This window comes from Myxocyprinus asiaticus, chromosome 45, assembly GCF_019703515.2.
Source record: "Myxocyprinus asiaticus isolate MX2 ecotype Aquarium Trade chromosome 45, UBuf_Myxa_2, whole genome shotgun sequence".
NCBI classification, from domain to species: domain Eukaryota; kingdom Metazoa; phylum Chordata; class Actinopteri; order Cypriniformes; family Catostomidae; genus Myxocyprinus; species Myxocyprinus asiaticus.
In genome coordinates this window covers 2,867,287-2,892,161 of record NC_059388.1, presented here as the reverse complement: position 1 = coordinate 2,892,161, position 24,875 = coordinate 2,867,287, and the positions used below count along the sequence as shown (strand labels likewise).

The following is a 24,875-nucleotide window of genomic DNA, read 5'->3' as shown; positions in this document are numbered from 1 at the left end:
AATAAACAGCAATGTAGGGATGTAACAGTTCTTGGTAAAAAAAAAACAAACCGTATGGTTCACCACCCACGGTTCAGTAAGCACTGGCATCGTGGTTCACTTCAGGTTTAACGATTCATCTGAAGCACAAGGTTTGGCGAAGAAAACAAAACGTCAAAAAGACAAGTATAGTTCCAACCTCCACTAATACCCCTGAATGGATCTGTAAATGGATACGCTCCACCTGTTTTTCACTGGGTCAACTTGATGACATCACATTTCTGCACACGTTGTGTGTAGTTGAAAATGGCAAGTGGATAAAATGAGCCTCTGATAGAGAAGCCCCTGCATTAATCAAGTCTCCTGTTTGGGAATATTTTCTTTTTGCAGTCAATTACAACAGTGATGGTCAAAAAATGTTTACAAAACAGGCACTGTTTGCAGACATCTCTCGATGCGAGTGTTGTATACTGGTAATACATCAATATAATTAATAATTTACGCCAACATCGCCCAGGGAAAGATAGCACAAGGCATGCACAGAGGTGAGCCGAAACTGTACCAACTCCCTTCTGTTTTTAATCAAGCACAGTGCTAATTCTGACAGATATGAAATAATAATGAAAGCGCTTGGGCTGTTCATTGCCAACGATATGTTGCCCTTCTCCTATGTCAGCGTATGATTAAAACACTCGAGCTGCATCACAACATCACTTCTAATATCCATTTTAATTGCTTATTCCTTCAATAGTGATGTAGGCTACAGCTTCTGAATGTTGAATATAATTTGAGTTGTTTAAAATGCACTTTGTTTGTTACGTATGTAATAGTGCAGGTATTACGTTAAAATGTTGATTAAGTAATAAGAGAAGGTTTTTTTTTTTTAGTTAAGGACCCTAATGAAAATTAACCATGGTTTTACTATAGTAATATTTTAGTAACCATGACTGTAATAACAATGACTGTCACCATGGTTTTCTTAACAGAAATCATGGTTATGATACAATTAACCATGGTTTTACAACCGTAATACTGTTTCCATATAGTAACCATGGTTTTACTAAATGTTGTAACCATGTCGATTTTGTGGTTACTATGATTGTACTACAAATACCATGATTAAACTTTGGTTATTGTAGTACTAAAACCATGATTTTTATTAAGGGCAAACCTGTTGGAGTGTTTACCAAATAGAGTACTCTTACTTTGGATTTGGCAGTAATATATTTTTTTCCTGAACATGTTAAATACCGTACTGAAACCGTGACCCAAAACCGTGATATAAACCGAACCGTGAGAATTTTGAACCATTACACCCCTACAGCAATGGTGGTGTTTTCGTAGTTGTTGTGTTCAGTTCATGATTCTATTGCATTGTCAGTGCTGTCTTGTTCGGTACACTATGATGTTAAATTAGCCGGATAACTAGCTGCTAGCTAGAGTCTACCGAGCCTCATTGCCAGTTTCCATGACAGCAGGGCTGCCTGCTAAAACTTCCTGACTGGCTGATTTCCTGACTGTGATTCAGTTGTATGTATACCTTTGCTGAACTACTTGCGTTTTTATTGAGACATACCTGATTCTATTGTCTAGAATGTAGAACATAAACTTTTGAGTGATAATTACGATATTTAGCCTATCATCAATATGAAAATGATTATTTTTTCAATAAATATCAATATTGTTTTATTGCCCAGCCCTACTTAAGATAGTTTACTGCACCAAAAGCAGCTTGAAAGAAAACACATTAAATACACGTACATCTTGGAATACAACAGTGCAATGTGCCGCTAAAATATTTTAGAGCCAAGCGTAACTACAAAAGTATTCCATATTTTACTAGACACAAATTCCATTATTTCACCACAATGACAGCATTTTATTTCAGCAATGGCATCGCAAAGGCTGCGCTTTAAAACATAGACAACTGACTTGCTGCCTAATCAGTTAATGGCTTAACCGACTTTCTTTTTAGGATGAATGGAACTCTTAAAGAAACTGGTCTCTGCTTTGCGATTGAGCAAATGCCAGCTTACAGTTTCTTTTATTATTAGTTGCTTTTTGCTTTCAGAACAAAAGCCTACTTGCCTGGTGTAGGCTAAATAAATAGTTACTGCTGAGATTATCAGCTGGCGTATACACGGTCCTTAACGTTCCACACACACAAGATGGTGACTCAAAACAATATAATTAAAGGTGCACTCAGTCAAGTTTTACTCTTAAAGAAATTCAGTTGTTGTAAAATATATGTATACTTGATCACTTACATGAGATGAAGAACTCCGTATTAGTATGCTGATAAAAGTTGTTTCATTCTACATGGACAGGGTCTGTCTGTCTGTCTATCTATCTGTCAACGTCTTGGTGCCAGATACCACAGGACACCTTCAGAGGTCTTGTGGAGTCCATGCCTCGAAGGGTCAGAGCTATTTTGGCGGCACGAGGAGGACCTACATGATATTAAGCAGGTGGTTTTAATGTTGTGGCTGATCTGTGTATATTATATTTTGTTACATTTTTATCATTTAATTGCATAATTTGTAGTTTTGGTGAACATGTGCTAAAAACCAGTACAGTCTCTTTAAGGGAATCCGGCATTTCTGTAAACAGCATCTGTAAATGAGCGCAAGTTAACGAGAGAGACTCTAATAGCTTTATCTCATCTGTGCTATGTCAGATTACAATTAAATGTTTATTTTTGTTGTTTTTGATCAACAACTGACTGTAAAGAACAGAAATGAAAAAATACATTATTCAATGACAAATCGGTTGCGTGGATTTCGTCTTTGGACAACCACAGAACATATTTTCCTTTTAATACGCAGTGAAAGGATCTAGCTGCTGAATACTTCACAACTATACTACACAATTACTGGTGAGTGAAATCTAAACATTTACCAGCCAGTTGCCACATATAAACATTTTTAGTCATGTAGCGCAAGCTTTGGTTGCAAATGCGATTGACTTCCTCTCATTGTAGTAGACGGTTGCTTATAGAGTAAAAGAAAGATCCATGGCTTTTGAAAATCGATATCGAATTGACCAAATTAAAAGAAACAATCGAAAAATGTATTGTTTCCCAGCCCTAAAATACATTACTCTCCAGCAAGATTGAAGGCAAGTTGAGATTTGCTAAGCAAAGATATTATGAACCTGGCAATAGGGCATGCAGACTACTAGCATTTCATCTGAGAAAACAAAAATCCACAAATACAGTACAAAAGCTAACATCTAGGAAAATATCTACTTTTCTTACAAAACCAGATGAGATTTCCATTAGTTGCTGACATTTACAAGGCCCTGTACAAAAATGCTGATACATGCATGAATAATGAAGACAATTTTAAGACTTAAAAATAACAAAAGCCCTGGCCCTGATGGCTACTCAAATTAATTCTGTAAGACATTCAAAGAGATTATCTCCCCACTGTTATTAGATACATATCACATAGCCTTAGAGACAGGAGTCTTGGCCCCTTCATTAAATGATTCAACAATAGTAGTTATCCCTTAGGAGGGCACATATCCAACATTTAGTCAGTAATATAGATCTCATTATTAATCAGGGATCTCCGTATAATAACTATTTTAGCTCGACGATTAAATGAAGTTATTACCTATATCGTACATCCAGATCAAACATGATTTATAAAGGGAAGGTACTATGGTGATAATATTCGCAGATTATTAAATATAGCTAAACACTCACTATATAAAATTGAGGCAACAGTTGTATCACTAGATGCACATAAATGATTTGACCGAGTGTTCTGCAAGTTTCTTTTCCATACCATGAGAGGATTCAACTTTGGACCTAATTTTTTAAATGGATGCAAACTCTGGGTGATGTTTGTGGATTGGAGTACAGAGTTAACATGTACAAATCAGATGCATTCAGATTAGAGCGAGGATGTAGACAGGGCTTTGCGATGTCCCCCTTACTGTCATAAGCATAGAGCCTCTTGTTCAGCTCATAAGAGAAATTATTGACATAAAAGGCATAGTGATAGAAGGTGAGGAGCACAAAATCTCATTATATGCAGATGATGTCTTGCTTATCAAATCCAACATCAACAACCCCAACTTAAAAAGCTAATTTCTGAGTTTGGATACTACTCAGGGTATAGAGTAAATGTAGACAAAATTGAGGCAATGAACATGGGAGGCCAAATTTCTGAACAGGTTATAACAAATAGTGCATCAAATACCTGGGGATCCACATACCCCCATCATTAGAAAAACTTAATGAAGTCAGCTATAAGTTAATCTAATGGGGCTTTTCCACTGCACAGTACAGCTCAACTCGACTCTGCTCGCTTTTTTGGGGTTTTCCACTGTGGATAGTACCTGGTACCTGATAATTTTTTTTTTTTTTTTTTTTTTTTTATTTATTTATTTTTTAGTACCACCTCGGTCGAGGTTCCAAGCGAGCCGAGCCGATACTAAATGTGATGTCAAAACCCTGCAGATCACTGATTGGTCAGAGAGAATCATCACTACCACCATCACTGGATTTGCAACACGGGACATCAACCCGCTAGTTTTAAAGTTAGCAACAGCGACAGCAATATAATTTGTTCACGCGACTTTCAAATTGTAAAAAGAAATGGCTGTGCGCAAAACCACGGCGTGGTCAAAAAACGAGGTGCAGACGTTTCTCTCGTTAGCGACGAACAAAACGATGTGAAACGAAAAAGTCTTTCAGGAAGTGTCTCAGCTGTTGGCCGCACACGGCTACCACCGGACCTACCAACAGTGTAGGGAAAAGTAAAAAAAACGTAAAAGTGACTACAGAACCATCAAGGACCACAACAGCTGGAGTGGTTCAAACAGAAGAAAGTGGGAGTGGTTCGACCAAATGGACGCTATCTATGGCAATAGACTGGTGAGCAATGGGAGGGAGAGTGCCCTGGACTCTGCGTTATTGGAGTCCACGATGGAGGATGGTACGTTTTGTTACGTTAACTCTATATTCTGTTTGAAAGCTTCACTTTATTTAGTTGAACAGCTACTGGAAAGCTTGCTTCTGAAACAACCAGGCCAATTTAACTGTTACACTTGTGTAAAATCACCATGCAACAACTGCTTTATGCAGCACAATGAGCTAATAGCTAACAGCTAGCGGTCGTGTTATTGTTTATGGTCAGTAATGTTTGTGTCGCGTTTAAGATGATGTCACGGCAGTAGAGGCGGCGCAACTATGACGATCAGCCTATGATCCCATCCACGTTGAGTCGGCACTAAACTGCAGTGGAAAAGCAAGCTCAGAAAAGTAAAGCGAGCAGAGTCGAGTCGAACCATAACGTGCAGTGGAAAAGTGCCTTAAGACATTTGTAAAGACCTGCAGCGATGATCAGCACTCCCCCTATCTTCTCTAGGCCATATAGAAAGCATACGTATAAATGTGCTACCAAGACTTTTCAACCCCTTTCAGATGCTGCCTGTGGAAATCCCAAAAGTACATTCATTAGATAAATTGATATCCTATTTTTTTTTTTTGGCCAGGACAGATGCCAAGAATTCATTATATACAAAACTCTACAGCTTATGAGGACTGAAGGAGGGATAGGTCTCCCAAATCTTAAGTACACTACCTGGCCCAAAAAAAAAGTCACATACTCTGATATTTTGTTTGGACCGCCTTTAGCTTTGATACCACTCTGTAAAGTCTTTCAGTACATCCCAAAGACTTTCAATGGGGTTAAGGTCAGGACTCTGTGGTGGCCAATTCATGTGTGAAAATGATTCCTCATGCTCCCTGAACCACTCTTTCACAATTTGAACCCGATTAATCTTAGCATTGTTGTCCTGGAATATGCCCATGCCATCAGGGAAGACAAAATCCATTGATGAGATAACCTGGTCATTCAGTACATTCAGGTAGTCAGCTGACTTCATTTTATTGCTGCATAACGTTGCTGAGCCTAGACCTGACTAATTGAAGCAATCCCAGATCATTACACAGCCTCCAGTGGCTTGTACAGTGGGCACTATGCATGACGCATGCATCGCTTCATGCACTTCTTTACTTACCCTGACATGCCCATCGCTTTGGAATAGGGTAAATCTGGACTCATTAGACCACATGACATTTTTTCATTGCTCCACAGTCCAATCTTTATGCTCCCTAGAAATTGTATTTTTTATTAGCCTCACTAAAAAGAGGCTTTCTTGTGGCCACACAGCTGTTTAGTCACAACCCTGTAAGTTCTCGTCACATTGTGCGTGTGGTAATGCTATTACTTTCACTATTAAACATAGCTGTGAGTTCTACTGTTGATTTTGTTTTTTGTTTTTTTCTTTTTTTGTGAATGATGTGACTTCAAGCATTTTAGTGATCTCCGATCATGATCATTCATTATCATTCAAGATTCTTTTTTTCGACCACATTTCTTCTGTGAAGCTGATGGTTCACTACTATCCTTCCAGGTTTTAATAATGCGTTGGACAGTTCTTAACCCAATTCCAGTTATTTCAGTAATCTTCTTAGTTGTTTTTGCTTGATGCAGGCCAATATTTTGCCCCTTCTAAAACACAGTAACATCTTTTCCACGATCACGGGATACATCTTCCAACATGGTGGTTTAAGAAATGAGAAGCTACACACTGCATCAGTTAAGAGTTAAAAGAATTGTTGCCAGCTGAAACTTATTAATCACTGGAAAAATGACCCAATCATAGGCTCTTTAGTATCTGCTTATTTAAATCCAAACGACGACTTTTTTTTTTTTTGGCCAGGCAGTGTATTACTACTGGGCAGCACAATTAAAACCCACTGGGACATGGATGAAGGAAAATGTTGATACACGCTAGCTAAACATGGAGAACATTTTTTGCCAGCAGCCCATGTCATCACTACCCTTTGTAGACACCCCCCTTAAAAGTATTGAAATGGGTAAATGGACAAGGGCCACTCTAAGAAGATTAAATAAAATACAATCGTCAATAAAATGTACTCACTCTATCGCTCCTTTATCCAGCAAGTGAACTCCTGACGTCCAATCTGGACATAGGTTTTAAACCATGGTCACATTACGGGCTTAATTTCATACACTAACTCATCAGCAAAGGTAATTTTAAATCATTTGAAAAAATTGCAAAGGGAATTTGAGCTACCAAAAACAGACTTTAGGTATTTACAAATAAGGGACTTCCTTACAAAGCACAAAGACTGGAAGGGAATCACTAACTCAAATGAAATGGAGATATTACTGATAAATATACAAATGGGAAACACAGATAAGAGAATCATCTCAAAACTATATCAAGGACTGTCGACACTTCATCCAGGTAATTTGCTTGTCTACAAAGAGAGATGGGAGGCTGAGATGCAGAAGGAGATTTCACAGGAGGACTGGGCAGACATATGTTCTGAGGCCCATAGAGTGACTAATTCAAACACTTTGAGGAAATTTATGAGGAAAATTATCACAAGATATTTCCATACCCCACAGATAACAGCAAAGATGGGAGCAAAGTGCACAAGCAAATAAATGCTGGAGGGAATATAGGGCACAAATAGGTAACCACACCCACATGTTCTGGTCATGCCCAAGGTTAAAATCATTCTGGGAAGATGTTTACAGAGTCCTTAGAGATATATTCCAGGTTGATGTGCCTTTTGACCCAGATGTTGCCATATTAGATGTAATACCTGAGGTTATAGTGGAAAGAAGTGTGAATTACCTCTGAATTATTCTATCAGTTTGTCAGCTTGTAAAATAAATAATGTAACATGTTCCAGTTTTGTCCTCAAGGGGGCTCTGTAGGCCTACAACCAGTAAGTTGCAGGTGTTTACATAGAACTACTCTTACTTAGAAGCTATTACTTCTGCTTAAAGATAGTCTCAGTTAGCTGTAAGGATGTCATAAAATATTGATTATTGATCTGCACTTTATATATATATTTTTGAGGCATCAATATTTTAAAATTAGCCAACCTTTAAATTAGAAGCCTAATTTGCGTTATGAAGGTTTTTGTTCAAGAATTAACAAAGTGACGTTGATGAGTTTGCTGAAGGTTAGTGAATCTGGTGAAACTGCGCAAACTGAATGATTAGAAATGGTGACGTTTATCATGCAATTTCTCTGTATGTACAGGAACCGTTAATAGGTCTTTCATTCATGCTGTCAAACCACAAAACAACATATTGTAACTGTGAATTGTTCGAATTTTAGAATGCGCCATGGCGTCTGCTAGATGCGTCTGGTGTGCGACCCCCTTTGACTTACCCTGCCGCTTTCACTTTACCAAAGTTGTGTTGAGAAATATATCTGAAGAGACAAAGACTGTTGTGCAACGAGCAGCCTTATTTATATCGGGGGGGGGGGGATCACGATATATATTTGAAAATCATCTGGAATATATTCTGATTATCGATGCTTGAAAAAGGCATCGATCCCAAGTAGGGATGCAATGATTTTAAGGTTTCACAATATACCTCGGTTTTAAAATGGATCATACCGTTGAAATCTTCTCATAGACAGTATTGCATGAATAGAGATTTTTTTCAGAACTTTTCTAAAACCCAAATCAGTTTAATTAAGACAGAATCGGCATCATATTAACTTGGCGAGATAAAATAAATTTTTTAATTGCGCTTTCCTCATGTTACATTCGACTGTCACTCAATTTTAAAGGTGACATGCAGGTTTCGAGAGTGCAGCGCATCATGAGCACATCAGACGTGCAGCATGAGCGGAGCAGCACGAGCGCATCATACAGACATGTCCGAGCCTGAACCTTTTATTTCCGCCGCCAAAGCAGTTGAAGTCCACTATCTGGGATTACTTTGGGTATGTTAAAGACCCAGGAGGCACCATCAGTGTTGATGGTTACCCAGTCTGTGAAGGTTGTCTCCAAAAAGTATCGGGTCAGGCGGGCAACACTTTAAACTTAAGCACCATCTCCGTGATCCCACAGAATTTGCGGAGATGAATGTAAGTGGAAATACAGTATACAGGATAGTAACTTATAGCCCCTGTTTCATAATAACACCAGATTCAGTGTAGTTTTACAGTATATCATTTGTAATGACTAGGTAGGCTAAAGTTATGTTTATGCTTTGTCACATTCACAAATGCAGCAAACAGGTTTAAGCACTCGTTCAACATTATGATGTGCCAACTGTTTGTTCAGTTGCCTAAGTGCAGCGCAACAGCAGGCCAACAATGTCGCTGCATCCGAATATCCATACTTCCCTACTATATAGTATGTCAAAAACAGTATGCTAATTGAGTAGTATGTCAGAATCCACAGTATTCATGAAGCAGTGAGAGAGAAGTACCCAGATGACATACTATTTCTGGTGAGATTCTGAAGTGCGGATTGACTGGACACTTAATCTCATAATCCCTCGGGAGCTGAGGCAACGTCACGTTCAAAACGCTGGATTTAAAAGAACGCCGGTGAATCGCGAGTCAGACAGCTCTTCTCAACTGTAAGTGCTCCATATGCCAAGATAATTGGTCCCTGTGCTTAAATGGTGCTTGTTTAACTAGAGCAGATAGTTTTTACGGTAGTTGTTCTTACATCATATATTCGGGTCACGAGACAATGCCTACTTCCACGGATGAAGTATGTCCAAAATCTATGGCTGTGTCTTGTTTGGAAGGCTGCGTCCTCCGGAGGTCGCATTTGTCGGCCGCATACGTCATCGAGGCTGTCTCGTTTCATAAAAGCGAGTAGGACACTTCGAATGCAGCCTTCGAATGTGACGTTCTTTCACAGGAATTCGCAGGATGCATGAGGTGTATCCTTCGTGGGCACTCACAACCCACAATTCTTTGCTTCAACAGAAATGTCTAAAAATAATAATGCCAATTTGCATTTTTGTGCCGGCTTATGCCGGCACGAGATCCTCCTTGGATTCCTCCATCTCTGTGATTCCTCGTGGTCCCTCGAGACTTAACACTGAGGAAGCGATTGGGAGGCGGAATCGTCCCTCAGAATGAGGGTAACCCTGAAGCATTGAGACTCATGTCCTCACAGTGAGGGCAGTCTGTCCCCATGAGAGCTGCTTTGGCGTGGGTATGTTGGTCTCATGGATTGATGTGTCGCTTACAGGAACACTTGTGATACGACACACAAGCAGCTCTTATAGAGTGTTTTATGTCACTTGGATGGAATATTACACACACACACACACACACACACACATATTGTATTTATATGTATGTGTGTGTGTGTGTGTGTGTGTGTGTATGTATGTGTGTGTGTGTATATATATATATATATATATATATATATATACACACACACACACACACACACACACACACACACATCTAATATATATATATATATCTCTTTATATCTTCGCTGGCCATGGCAGAACACTGACATTCCTGTATTGCAGGAAATTACGCACAGAACGAGCAATATGGCTTGTGGCATTGTCATGCTGGAGGGTCATGTCAGGATGAGCCTGTTGGAAGGGTACCACATGAGGTAGGAGGATGTCTTCCCTGTAACGCACAGTTGAGATTGCCTGCAATGACAACAAGCTCAGTCCGATGATGCTGTGACACTGCCCCAGACCATGATGGGTCCTCCACCTCCAAATCAATCACACTCCAGAGTACAGGCCTCAATGTAATGCTCATTCCTTCGACCATAAACTGAGTCCGACCATCACCCCATGTGAGACAAAACAGTGACTCGTCAGTGAAGAGCACTTTTTGCCAGTCCTGTCTGTTCCAGCGAAGGTGGGTTTGTGCCCATAGGTGACGTTGTTGCCGGTAATGTCTGGTAAGGATCTGCCTTACAATAGGCCTACAAGCCCTCAGTCAGGCCTCTCTCAGGCTATTGTGGACAGTCTGAGCACTGTTGGAGGGATTGTGCATTCCTGGTGTAACTCGGGCAGTTGTTGTTGCCATCCTGTACCTGTCCCGCAGGTGTGATATTCGGATGTACCGATCCTGTGTAGATGTTACACGTGGTCTGCTACTGCGAGGATGATCAGCTGTCCTTCCTGTCTCCCTGTAGCGCTGTCTTAGGCGTCTCACAGTATGGATATTGCAATTTATTGCCCTGGCCACATCTGCAGTCCTCATGTCTGCATGCAGCATGCCTAAGGTACGTTCACACAGATGAGCAGAGACCCTGGGCATCTTTTTTTTGTGTGTGTTTTTCGGAGTCAGTAGAAAGGTCTCTTTAGTGTCCTGTTTTTCTAACTGTGACCTTAATTGCCTAACAAGCTGTTAGTGTCTTAACGACCATTCCACAGGTGCGTTTTCATTAATTGTTTATGGTTCATTGAACAAGCATGGAAAACATTGTTTAAACCCTTTACAATAAAGATCTGTAAAGTTATTTGGATCTTAAAATACAATGTCCTGAACAAGGGACGTTTATTTTATATCTCAAAGGATACAGCTCGTGCCTGGATGCTGCAGGAAGCAGTTAGATGTCTTGCTGAAGCAAAGCGAAGAACCCGATGCCTGCGGCGAGGTGGAGAAACTCTTCGCCGGAACACTAGAGGGGGTGGGTGAATCTTTCGCTGCAGGCGCCAAGAGTCAGGCGAAAAACTAATTTCAACTAGGTCGTGGAAAAGGAATTCCCCAAAGTATTTCACTGCAATGTCGAGTGAACTGAATTGATAAGGAACGCCTTTACATGTATTCCGTTACTCCCCAACCCACATGTCAATTGGACCACAATTGTCCCGGCGTTATGCGCACGCTCTTAGAAACAGAAGTGCCAAGAAAGTTAGTGTGGCTATTATGATTGTTCTCCCTTCTCCCTCCCTTGCCCTTTGCAGTAGCATCAAATGTCTTTCTTAATGGAAAAAAAAACTATATAAAAAAAAAAACATGATCTTACGTGGACTATTTTCATGAATTCCAACATTAAATACAATGAGTGTAACAGGTGCATGCTATGACCAATGCTTTCCTTAATTGGATAATGTTATAAATGGTGCAATCTGGTTTCAAAAATTGCTCTCAAGACCGTCATTACAGCTCTGAGTGTGAGAGGAAACAATACTTTGTTCACAGGTAAAGTAACTTGCTTTTGCAATATGTTGCTTAAATTAATAAACTTTATTCAACGTAACAACCATTCATGCTCAAGTGAGATTTTTAACAAATGCGTGAAGTGTAGTTTAGGGTAACACTATAAGAAACCAGGCCCGGTTCTACGGGGATGCTTTATGGTGCTAAGCACCCTTCAGTTGAATGTTTAAGCCTATATACTCTGGGGCATGTCTACGGGTGGGCATTGTCCACCCTGAAGGTTCGTCTGCCCACCCAAAATGATCGGACGGAAGGTGAAGCGACAAGGGCATTACGTTGAAGTTTAAAGAAGGCACTTAGGCCAAAACCGAGCGTTTCAGACACAGGGCCAGAGACAGGGTGGAAAATTATCATATTTCATTACGTTCTAATGGTTGATGTGAACTTTAACTGAAGCTCCTGAACCGTATCTGCATTATTTTATGCATTGCACTGCTGCCACACGATTAGCAGATTTGATAATTGCATGAATAAGTAAGTGTACAGGTGTTCCTAATAAAGTGCTCAGTGAGTGTATATCACCATCATGATATGAAATTATTCATATTGTGAAATAAGATTTTGGTCGTATCGCCCAACCCTACTCCAGTTTCGCCAAGATGCAGGAGTGTGACATAATGCAAACATGTCAGCACCCGAGGACATTTACAGTCAATGATAAACATTCACTTTTATTAAATAATATAAATAAATGAGTTTCCACATTACATGATAATAAAACTTGTTTAGCAAATGTTTGCATAGAAGGGTGTTTAAAGACCTGTGAATTATTCTCCCTTTTAAAGTTTTGTAAACCTGTAGAACAAATGCTAGCATTGCAGCATCATTTATCAGTTTGGTTACTATGGGACGTCACTGTTGACAATCAAGGTACAGCAGAAAATCACAATGTAATCATTCTCAAAATTACAAATTATGCCCCTCTTTATATAGTTGTCACTGAATTTCAAAACGTCACACATTTTCATTATCGATCATCATTTTCATGATCAATCATTGCTGTCACTTCTGAGTACTCACGAACTTGTGCCCATCCCTAGTTTTAAGAGCTGTTAACGGAACTGAACGTCATGAAAATCCCTCTGATCCAGTAATATGAATAGCATGAATGCACTAATTCACTAAGTAAAACTTAAAATCTGAGAGTGGTCTTCCCTTCTTGACGATGGCATGAATGGTCCTGAACATTGCCTTCATCTTGCTTCTAGATTTACTGATAACTGAGGCTATCAATGAGCAGTGGGGAAACTAGCTAAGGGCCCTTCTGTACAGTGAACTAAATCAAATGCCAATACTTGCATTTTTTAAGTATATTAATGGTGTCTCATGGGTCTTTAAATATACAATGTATTTCCACACCACAGACTTCAACCGCTTGGGTGGAGGAAATAGAGGTTCATATATCCAGTTGAAAGGAACTTTGAGTATTTTAATATCAGTTATTCCCAATCGAAGATACGTGTACTAGAAGTCTGCAGCCCCACCCAGGCCTGATGGGACCCGAGAACCCGACGGGTTTCGGGCCAGGTTCGGGTCAGTTTTTCAAGTAGGACTTCGGGTTCTGGTCGGGTTCGGATTTGTAATTAATGAAAAAATAAACGGGCCTACCAAACTTGTTTCGCGCACACGCTCGCAGACACACGAAAGGACAAATTAGGGGCCGTTCACACCGAACGTGTTTTTGCATGCATCTGTTCTGTTTTCCCATTGTTTTCCTATGTAAACTCATGCTGGACGAATGTCTTTGTTGCATCGCGTCTCACTGTTTCTTCAGCTTCTCGTGCAGGACCAGCACTTTTTGAAAACCGTGCCAAGTTAAAAAGAACTTCAAATTTTCATAAATGCATGTCGAGACACCTGTGTCTAGATTGAATCTTTGGGACACCTGTGCTAAAAACAATGTTCTGAACAAGTTCAGGTTGCATAGAGGGGACTGTTGCATTGTTTCATATTATTAGGGCCCAAGCACTGAAAGTGTGGAGGCCCTATAGTTCTTCTAAGGATTCTTCTTTTTAAATTTTTCGGTACTTTTGGGGTACTTAACATGCGTGAAAACTCTTGAAAATTTGCACACACATCAGAGTGGGCTGGGCAAATTTGCGGGGTGCCCTGTAGCGCCCCCTTGAAAATGGGCGTGTAAGACGGCCTCTGTAGCACCCCCACTTTCACCTACAGTCACCAAACTTGGTACATATGTAGTTCTCATCAAGCCAGACAACTTTCATAATTATAGTCATTAGGTCTGCCCAACAGAAGTCGGACATTTTGGATTTTTGGAATATTGCAGTCTCTGAACTTTTAAATACTCCTCCTAGGGGATTCATGAGACTGTCACCACATTTAGACTACATTATGCCAAGACATTGAAGATGCTAAATTGTGAACAGGTTTTTTTATATATCGAATGGTGTTGCCATGGCGAGGCTTTAAATTAATGCAGAAAAATGGGAAACAGGAAGTGTCTCATATCGTCTGTGTGCATTGTGTGATTTAGATCAAAATTGAGATGTATGTTTAGTCTTGGGGGCTAATCAAATGGATGTGACTATTTTGGATCATGGTCATGGCACTACCACTTGGTAGCAGGAATTATGGCTCTTACAACAGACTTTAAAATAGTCCTCTTATATTTACCCAAATTGCTTCAAAATTGTTTAGAATATTGTCAAAAGCCAAATGCATGTGTCCACCTTGCATTGTTTTCTGAAAGATACTGGGTGGAAATGGACCCATGGTGCTTGGGCCCATCATCACTGCTTGCAGCTATATTTCCAGATTGTTTTCCACCAAGCAAAATTTCAGCGCATAAACTGTTAGGCAGTGATTTTTTTTTCCCTTCTGCTCTAATCTACTGAGGGATGCCTTGTTAAAACTGTATACACTGATAAGCCACAACATTAAAACCACCTGCCTAATATTGTGTAGGTCCCCGTCGTGCTGCCAAAACAGCGCCAACCCGCATCTCGGAATAGCATTCTGAGATGCTATTCTTCTCACCACAGTTGTACAGAGCGGTTATCTGATTTACCGTAGACTTTGTCAGTTTGAACCAGTCTGGCCATTCTCTGTTGACCTCTCATCAACAAGGTATTTCCGTCCAGAGAACTGCCGCTCACTGGATGTTTTTTGTTTTTCGCACCATTCGGAGTAAATTCTAGAGACTGTTGTGTGTACAAATTCCAGGAGATCAGCAGTTACAGAAATTCTCAAACCAGCCCATCTGGCACCAACAAAAAAAGCATATCTAGTTTGTTTTAAGTGCATAAAACAATAGAAACATTACATGAACAAAAATTTGTAATCTTTACTACCCAGTACTGCATGTAAACAAGAAACATGTAGTAAAACATACGTATGCAATATAAAATATGCATTTCCAAGACATCATGTTTATTGATGGAATACATGGAATTTGTAAATTTTTAAAAGCTAAATGTAACAAATTATATATATATTAAAAAAAAGAACGATTAAAATTTGTCAAATTAATATTTTGTAATGTACTCAGAAATTCCCCTGCATAATTAACAGCATTAGCTACAGCATTAGCAAAATGGACATTATACTTTAAAATATAATTGATTATTATTAGCAACTATGTTAAATTATAGTCTTTGGTGCACATCTTTGGTTTTGTATGGATGAAGGGGTTCTTCAGCCTTACTTATGGTGCTGTGGGGTATACTTAAGGCAAAAAAGTTGGGAAACACTGCTTTATATTATGAATTGTTTTGTTAATTATCTTTCCATCTCTTATCTAATTTTGCAGATTGATTCTACAAATGAACAAGCTTTCTACACTGCCCTAAATGGAGGTCAATATATCTGCTGCATCTGGCTTTAGAAATAATGCAAATGTAAACATCTGCATGGAAGATAGTGGAAAAAGCTTAACCCATGACACTTGAACACTTAAAAAGCTGCTTTCAATAGAGAAAGATTTCTTTCCCTGCAGAAATTCTTCCTGCAATAATGGATGGAGAGGACGGCCTCTCACAAAAGGCTGAGGATGCAAGCCACGAACATAACGGCTCCAAAGATAATTACAAGAGGATAGAGGCCAAAGGAACCTGTTTAAAAATCGAAGGGAAAGATGGCTATGTGTTCAAATCATACAGCATTACTCCTCGTGAGATTTCGGATGCACAACCCCCTCCCTGTCCTTCAGAGACACTGGCTAAAGACTCTTCTTTGGTGCCTTTGCCATTTGAAGGCACAGAGGAAGATCTATCGTCTCAGGTTGACGGGGTTTCAACTGAGGATTCAACAGTTGAAACTTATGAAAAGCATGACTCTCCAGCTATTTCAAATAAGACCCAGAACACAGAAATAAATCATTCATCAGAAAGCAAAACAAGTGTATGTATCAAAGCAGAACCAAATGAAATTGGTGAAACTGCTCAGGATGATGAAAAGTTATCTTTTGATGGGGCCTTTGGCCCTTTTGCCACCAGAGGTTATGATGATGAGTATGGTAGCTTGTTTAGTGGCTACTCAAGTACACTTTATGATGTTGCAATGGATGCAGTTACACAAAGCCTTCTGTCATCCATTAGAAGTCCCCTTAACCCTAGAAAAAAATCTCCTGCCTGGAACCATTTTTTCATATCACCACGTGATAGTACCAAAGCAATCTGTATGTACTGTATGAAAGAGTTCAGTCGGGGTAAAAACGAGAAAGACCTCAGTACTAGTTGTTTAATGAGGCATGTGCGAAGGGCTCACCCCACTGTTCTTCTGCAAGATGGCGACCCATTAAATAATTGTTCCAATACTTCCTCATCTTTAATACCTCCTAATATATCAGCAAACAATGGAGACTTGTCTGGAAGCATCAAGCCCACCATAGACAACCATACTTCACTACCCACCTTTTTAGCGGAGGCCACAGACGTAATGTCCAAAGAGTCTTTACAAAAGGTCAAACCAAATGCAGAAAAGAGTGTCGAGGGTGACTCTAGTACAGTTCCATCCCCACATTCCTTTAACAACCATAATGAGGATACCATAGACCTAGGGTCTGAAAGCCCTGGATCTGCACCCAAGAGCTCAAATTCTCGGCGGCGCTCAGCAGTGTGGAAACACTTTTATTTATCGCCTGCTGACAGCTCGAAAGCTGTGTGTATTCACTGCATGAATGAGTTCAGTCGGGGTAAAAACGGGAAAGACTTGGGAACGAGCTGCCTTATTCGTCACATGTGGCGGGCCCATAGAGACATAGTCATTGAAGAAAACGGACAGGGCTCAAGCATTCCTCCACCTTACACCACTCCGCCAACACTTCTGTCACGCACACAGGTCCAGGACTCCACAGAGATCAAAAAGGAACTCTTCTGTACCCCATATCCCCCTCAAACCATATCAGATGATGTGCCCAATGATGACAGTGAGCACATGATGATTGAGACGGCGGCAAACAATGCTACATATCAATCTTTACAAGAGTCCACACTTGATGCATCTTTTGGACTGAAAGGGGAAAGCATACCTTTGTTATTCTCTCCAGAGGAGCACACAGAGGGGCAGAGTCTATCCCAAGATCCGAGCTCAATTTTCCAGCAAAACAAGAAAATAATGAAACGGGTTAAATCAGAAGTGTGGCATCATTTCATTGTATCTCCTGTTGACCAACTTAAAGCATTGTGTCGGTACTGTCCCTGTGTAATTAGTCGCGGTAAACGTGGGGACTTTGGCACAAGCTGTTTAATGAGACATTTGATGCGACGGCATCCTGATGTCCTCAAGACCCCAAAAAGCACAAGTGACAAAGAAATCTCACCCCAGTCACCACAATCTACTCCTGCTGCAGAGGAAAGCATGCTATCAAATGCAATGGACAGCCCTGCCGTTGAGAACAAACCCCATGCTCTGCCTGGTTTCAGCAAAAAGACTTCAAAGCTGTGGAATCACTTTTCTATTTCCTCTGCAGACCCAACAAAAGTGGTCTGTTTGCACTGTAGTCGCACAATTAGCAGGGGCAAAAAGACAACCAATTTAGGCACTAGTTGCTTATTTAGGCACATGCAGAGATTTCATGGACATGTGCTTGAAAACAATAGTAATATCTCAGGTGATGTGTCATCTGCTGAAATTCAATTGAAGCAGGAGCTCATAGACATTTCTACTTATGGGGAGAATGCAGAGAAATTCAGCGAATGCCACCCAGTTGCCAAAAAAATCACCAAACTCATAGCAGAAATGCTTGCACTGGATCTTCAGCCATCAACCGTAGTGGAGAATGTTGGCCTGAACCGGTTACTTGAATACCTCCAGCCACAGTATTCTCTACCTTCATCATCCTACTTCACCAGCACTGCAATTCCAGACATGTACAGAAGTGTGAAAGAGGTTGTTCTGAAACACCTCAAGGAGGCTGAAGGAGGAATCATCCATTTCACCACAACTGTATGGGTGAGCAGCCAAACCCAAGAGTACTTGATTCTTACAGCCCACTGGGTAACATTTGAGTCACAGGTTGTTCCACAAGGGCATGATTTCCACTGCTCAGCCCTTCTTGGTGTTTCCTCAATTGACTGTGACTTCAATATGCTGAGCGTACAGAAGCAGCTTGAAGATTTTTGGGACACCTGGATTGGTTCCTCAGGCCTTAAAACTGGATTCACTGTAACAGATAATCAAACTATTGGAAGCATACTAGAGAGCAATCACCATGCCACCATGCAGTGTTTTGGTCACAACATAGACCTCATTGTCAATGAAGCCATAAAAAGTCAGAGGATGGTGCAGAACTTGCTCAGCATTGCTCGAAAAATCTGTGAGCGAGTACATCGTTCTGTGAAAGCAAAGGAGAAGTTGGCGGAACTGCAGAAAGCTTATCAGTTGCCTGAAAATCAGCTGGTCCAGGACGTTCCCTCTAAGTGGAAGACGTCCTATTTCATGCTTGAGCGATTAGTAGAACAAAAAAAAGCCATCGATGAGATGTCATTCGAGTGCAATTACAGGGAACTGATAAGCTGTGACCAATGGGAAGTCATGCAGTCAGTTTGCAATGCCCTTAAGCCTTTCGAGGTAGCCTGCAGGGAGATGAGCAACCGCACTGCAACACTAGGTCAGGTCATTCCACTCATTCACATTCTCAATCGAAAGATAGACATGCTTTTTGATGAAACCATGGGTATTGATAACATGCTCAAGTCCTTAAAGGAGGCCATGGTGATGAGAATGTCTCCTACTCTTCATGACCCAAGGTACATATGGGCAACTATGTTGGACCCTAGGTATAAGACCTCCCTCTTTACTGAGGAGGAGGCCGAGCAGTGCAAGCAGGGCCTCATACAAGAGCTTGAGATGTCTTCATCTACCACTGCAGAGAATAAACCACCACTGTCCAATGGATGCAGTGAGATACCAGCTCCATTAAATAGCTCGGCCACAAACAAAGACAACCTCTGGGCGCTGATGGACGACATCAGACAGAAAATCAAGCAAGAGGAGAAACCAAAATCATTAGAGCTTGCAGTGCTGGAGTATTTGGAGGAGGACATTCTTGACCAGAGCTCTGATCCTCTAGATTATTGGAACCTGAAAAAATTGTTGTGGCCTGACCTTGCCAAAGTAGCTGTACGCTATGTGGGTTGCCCACCCAGCATTGTACCAGCAGACACTCTGTTCAGCACATCCAGTGTCAACTGTACCCTGAATCAATCCCGACCATTGCTAGAAAATCTTGAAGGACTCCTGTTTTTAAAGGTCAACCTTCCTTTGATATATTTTCAATACTGATTACATAGTTATATTTGCAAAACTGTTTTTTAAAGTCCGATGAGCCCCAACCAAGGACCAAATCACTTTTCTGAGAAGGCCCGTTTATCCATAATATTTTAAACTGAGGTTTATATTCAATACACATTTTGATTATTTGGATAATATTCAATTGCTTTGTGAGTACTACTGTTGAACACTTGATAACTGGAGTTTGTCTTATTTCTGGTAAAAAGTGTTTTCAGGGAGGGAGGGTTAGCTAGCTGTAGGGGTAGTTGTTTGTTGCTGAACTGTTTTGTACTATTTATTTTTAAATGACACGTCTTTGTCTTCTCTCTCCTTGTGCCTTATACAAACTACTTCAGGTCAACATGCTCTAAATATGATCTAATGTTCAAAGAAAGTCATAGTCTTCTGATAGAAATGATTTTGTAAAGTTGAATCTACATGCTGAAAACTGTTTTTAATGAGCACATGGCCCAAAATAAATGCTGTGACAGAGATGTTTAAATGTTTATTTAATTTTTTCATTGTGATTTTGTGGTTAATGGTACTGTTTTAATTAGTTTCTTTGCTGATGATTGTTTTTCTTTTTTACAGATAATGTAAATAATGTACTTTCAGGTTGAGTAATCTGTTTGAAAAGACATTTGTCTCTTAAGCACAACTCTTTATATCTAAGGGACTAAATTATGGGACAACAAGTAAATGTATTGTACATTTTATAATCATTTAATATAATTTGATAGAGGAAGTATTCAGACTGGAACGATTTAATTTCTGTGGTTATTTGTAAATAAAAGGTATGCTCTTTCAATTGTGTGTGTTATATCAACAATATTGACAGTAATCACAAAGATAAATAAATCTATTCTAATTCTAATCCAAACTGAGAAAATGTGGGAAAAGAGGTTTACGGTTTTCATGGGATTTGTGGTACGTGACGTTGCCAGGGAAGGGGTGATTTTACCCTGTTCAGCCTATTGATAAGTTGAATACATTAACGATGCACTACTTCTCTCTAGCAATATCTGTGGTTGAAACTTAAAACCGCAAACAATTGCGGAAGAACAACACATTATGCGAGTCGTGTTTTGGCACTTCTCTTCTGGCGGATGAGTCTCATGATTTGAGCTTACCTGGACATTGCCTCTGTGTGATTATGACAGATATTCAGAGCAGGAGTCATTATGTGCTATTTTCATTTTGATATGTTATACAATTAAACATTTAAAACTGAAGTATTACTTCCTTTGAAGCTCTCTCATTTACTTATTTTGAATAAATGACTATTACACTTATAGTGCTCTTCTGACACTACACTCAAAGCGCTTTTACATAGAGAACAGGTGACTCAATCACTTCCAGTATATTTTAATATGAATGTTCAAGTGTTTTATCTACTATTTATGTTTGTATTGTACTACACATATCAATTTAAAAGGTGAAACTTGTGAAATGGCTGATACGAGTTCAATGGAAGACATTATTATTTTTATATTGTAAAGTCTCAGTTGATAATGCAAGTGAACCGTAATACTACAATAGTATGTATATGCTATACACATAATAACACCATAAACTAAAAACAGAAAATGAGGCTTCAATAATGATGGGGATAGAATATACTTTATTAAACATGCAATATAACGGTTACAAGAAGTCTGTTTCAGAAGTCATTAATATTTGTAAGCATGTCACAGTAACTTCCCCCGACAACGTAGATACATCGCGTTTGGTTGACACGAGTAATGTTTGATTCATACAAGCATGACAAGCAATATTAGCTTTAACAACCCTACCAGAAAACATATCCAAGCATTATATCAGGTAAATAACTTCGCCAAATGGATAACAGATAAACATCCATCCAGACTGCAGCAATGCTGTCCTGAACTGTGTGTGACTGACTGAACTGAACAGCGTAGTTTCCCCAGCCAGAACACCTTCTTCTTTCCTGCGTTTATGGACATGACGTAATGACGCAAAGAGGTAGGTCTTAAGCCAGTGATTTCGAGCCAAATCCGACCCGACAGCTCAAAATACAAATAATTTGTATAGGCTTACCATAGTAAATGGTATAAGCAAGGTAAGAACATTGTTTTTAACACTGATTGTTTATGTACTCAATCAATAATAGCAATTTGTGTAAAATATGCTGGCTACCACCTCTGGAGTTCGCTAGTTCGAATCTCAGGGTATGCTGAGTGACTCCAGCCAGGTCTCCTAAGCAACCAAATTGGCCCGGTTGCTAGGGAGGGTAGAGTCACATGGGGTAACCTCCTCTTGGTCGCTATAATGTGGTTCGTTCTCGGTGGGGCACGTGGTGAGTTGAGCGCGGATGCCGCGGTGGATGGTGTGAAGCCTCTACACTCGCTATGTCTCCGTGGCAACGCGCTCAACAAGCCACGTGATAAGATGCGCGGGTTGATGGTCTCAGAAGCGGAGGCAACTGAGATTCGTCCTCCGCCACCCGGATTGAGGCGAATCACTACGCGACCACGAGGACTTAAAAAGCGCACTGGGAATTGAGCATTCTAAATTGGGTGAAAAAGGGGAAAAATCCATAATAAAAAAAATAATAGCAATTTGTTATTTTTTAACCAAAAAAATCTTACATGGTGCAGCTTTAACTAGCAATTGTTATAATCAAAAGGAATCACTGTCTTTTTAATCATGTGCAGTAATTCAGGTTGTTATAATCATGAATGTTGCTGATCATGTGTGTATTTGGTCTCTGAGTGGGGGTCTGACCCATGTCAGGAATGCAGTAAGAGTGCTTGCTCATTAAGCCCAGTTCCCAGAGGACATGTATGTAAATGTGAGTTGTAGTTAATTCTTCAATCATTTAATGACACAAATGCATTCTTGGCATTCGTAACAAAGTATATTTCAGCCTAACTTTGCTGTGTTGTGTTTGGATGTGTTGTTCAATCATCAAGTTTGTTTCAGCAGGATAAGGCCTGTGTTCCAGTGAAGTTTGCTTCAGCCTTGAGGGAAAGATAACCCTCTGTTTTATTCTGTCTAATGTCATAGCAAATATTGTTTGGGGTTTTGAGAGTCATGTGACAAAGCCAGAGGAACTGAACTCCAAGAGAATTTAAATGTAGAAGAGCCCTATCAATCTTTGACTCACCTCTGACCCTTATCGGCTGACCGACTTGACTTAGTGTTTTAAAAATATCATCTTTTGAATGATTGCATTCACATGGTTGAACAGAACACCATGTTTGGACGTTCCTAGAATTATCTGTACTGTTCCCCTATCAGAAATCTGAACTTTTAAGAGATGATGTCAATTCATTTGCATATGCCTATAATTACTATTGTTTCAGTAGTGTACGTTAGTTCGAGGTTAGATCCTGTACTCATTTTCCATTTCTGTCTCCTGCCTTTGGAAATGAAGAACTTTGTTTTCAGTAAACGCTCAACTGATTGCTCAGCCTTGATTCCTGGTCTTTAATGAACATACTGGTCTCTCTCTAAGGGGTCAAGCCCCTACAGTTTTATGGTGGGGGATACAGGCAGGGTTGGGGAGTAACGAAATACATGTAACGGGATTATGTATTTCCACTACAGTTACAATTGAAATCATTGGTAATTAGAATACAGTTACATTCAAAAAGTATTTTGATTACTGAAGAGATTACTTTGCATTTTATTGTCATTTGTTTCATTTAATATTTAGTCCTTTCAAACATTTATACATATAAATGATGCAATCCAAAGTGCATCTGAACAGCGGTGAAACACTTTCTTATGATGTGTTACATTCATACGAGCAGACAGAGAAGTACGTTTGAAGTTTGGAGAAGAAGAAATAGAAATAAATCTTGTGTAAATTGTCAGCTTTACGCTAAGCTAAAATGCTATTTCTAGCCATTTTACATGCATGTTACCATGCACGATCATATTTTTTTTATCAAGAAAATTCACATTAGATCATAATTTCCTTTTTCTAGTAAGACCTTTGATATTAGGGCAAAAATTTTATTCTTGATAATTTTTGTATTGTTTTCCTGTAAAAATCCTTAAAACAAGATCAATTTGATTTATCTTGTTTTAGAAACAACACTGCATAAGATATTTCGGTTTTTCAGAGAATGTATTTTTGACGTGTATTTTGTCTTACTGTACTGGCAGAGTTTTTATAGTCAAAACAAGTGAAAAAAATCTACCAGTGCTGAAGAAGTAATCCAAAGTATTTAGAATACGTTACTGACCTTGAGTAATCTAACGGAATATGTTACAAATTACATTTTACAGCATGTATCCTGTAATCTGTAATGGAATACATTTCGAAAGTAACCCTCCCAACCCTGTATATGGGCAACTGTAACGCAGCCTTTGATCCACCATATTGAATTAAGGTAGGTAGATTATTTTTTTAATTGTTTATCTGGTGGAAACATCTGAACAAGGACAGGTGGAAGGTTAAATAAATATGGGGTGATTGACCTTCATGCTTGGGGAGTAACGGAATACTTAAGGTGTTACATAATCAGAATACAAAAAATTTGTAATTAATCCATTACACTTACATAAAAAAAAAATTATTCAGATTAGTTACATTTGGTAGATATTGGGATTACTAGCAGGATTACAATTTTAATTGATAACAAAATAAAAAAAAAGATCCTCCTGACATAAAATGTTAAAGACCTTTGCTTGCTCTAGAGTGGTACAGTTATGATCAGACGCACGCTCTAGATCTCTTCTGGTTCTCTCTTGTGCACGTGGTGAATCTGGCGCCACTCACTGTCACATGCGAAAATAACATCCGTCTTACATCAACCGTGTGCTCTCGAGGCAAATGAGGTCAAACCATTTAACAGGGCTGTTTCATCACAATGGCCACTGGAGAAATTGTATTATTTTCGTGGATATTCCGACATTCTTGTCTCTTCAATGGAGAAAAGGGAAACAACATTACAGTTCAGTGCAATTTATGCCTTCCAATTTTCCAAGGACCAGACAAATAATTTAAAGAAGCATTTGCAGGTAAGACCCACACGAAAATCACATTAGCTATTGGTTAGCTATTGGTTAGTAGTGATGGGCGTTTTCGAAACACGCTTCATAAAGCTTCGAAACTTTTACGAATCGTTTGTTTCAAACCAATCCTTTCGGAGCGCGTATCAAACTGGCCAAATCAC

At 39.6% G+C, this 24,875-nt stretch overlaps 1 protein-coding gene across 1 annotated transcript in view; it reads left to right on the top strand.

Moving 5' to 3' along the window:
* zbed4 (zinc finger, BED-type containing 4) overlaps nucleotides 1-20,840 on the top strand; it is a 28,299-nt gene extending 7,459 nt beyond the window's left edge. Inside the window, exon 2 of the mRNA XM_051688681.1 lies at nucleotides 15,767-20,840. Coding sequence (XP_051544641.1) covers nucleotides 15,970-19,740 — 3,771 coding nt within the window. The 5' untranslated portion in view covers nucleotides 15,767-15,969 and the 3' untranslated portion in view covers nucleotides 19,741-20,840. The remainder of the gene's footprint in view (nucleotides 1-15,766) is intronic.
* Nucleotides 20,841-24,875: the final 4,035 nt, after the last annotated feature.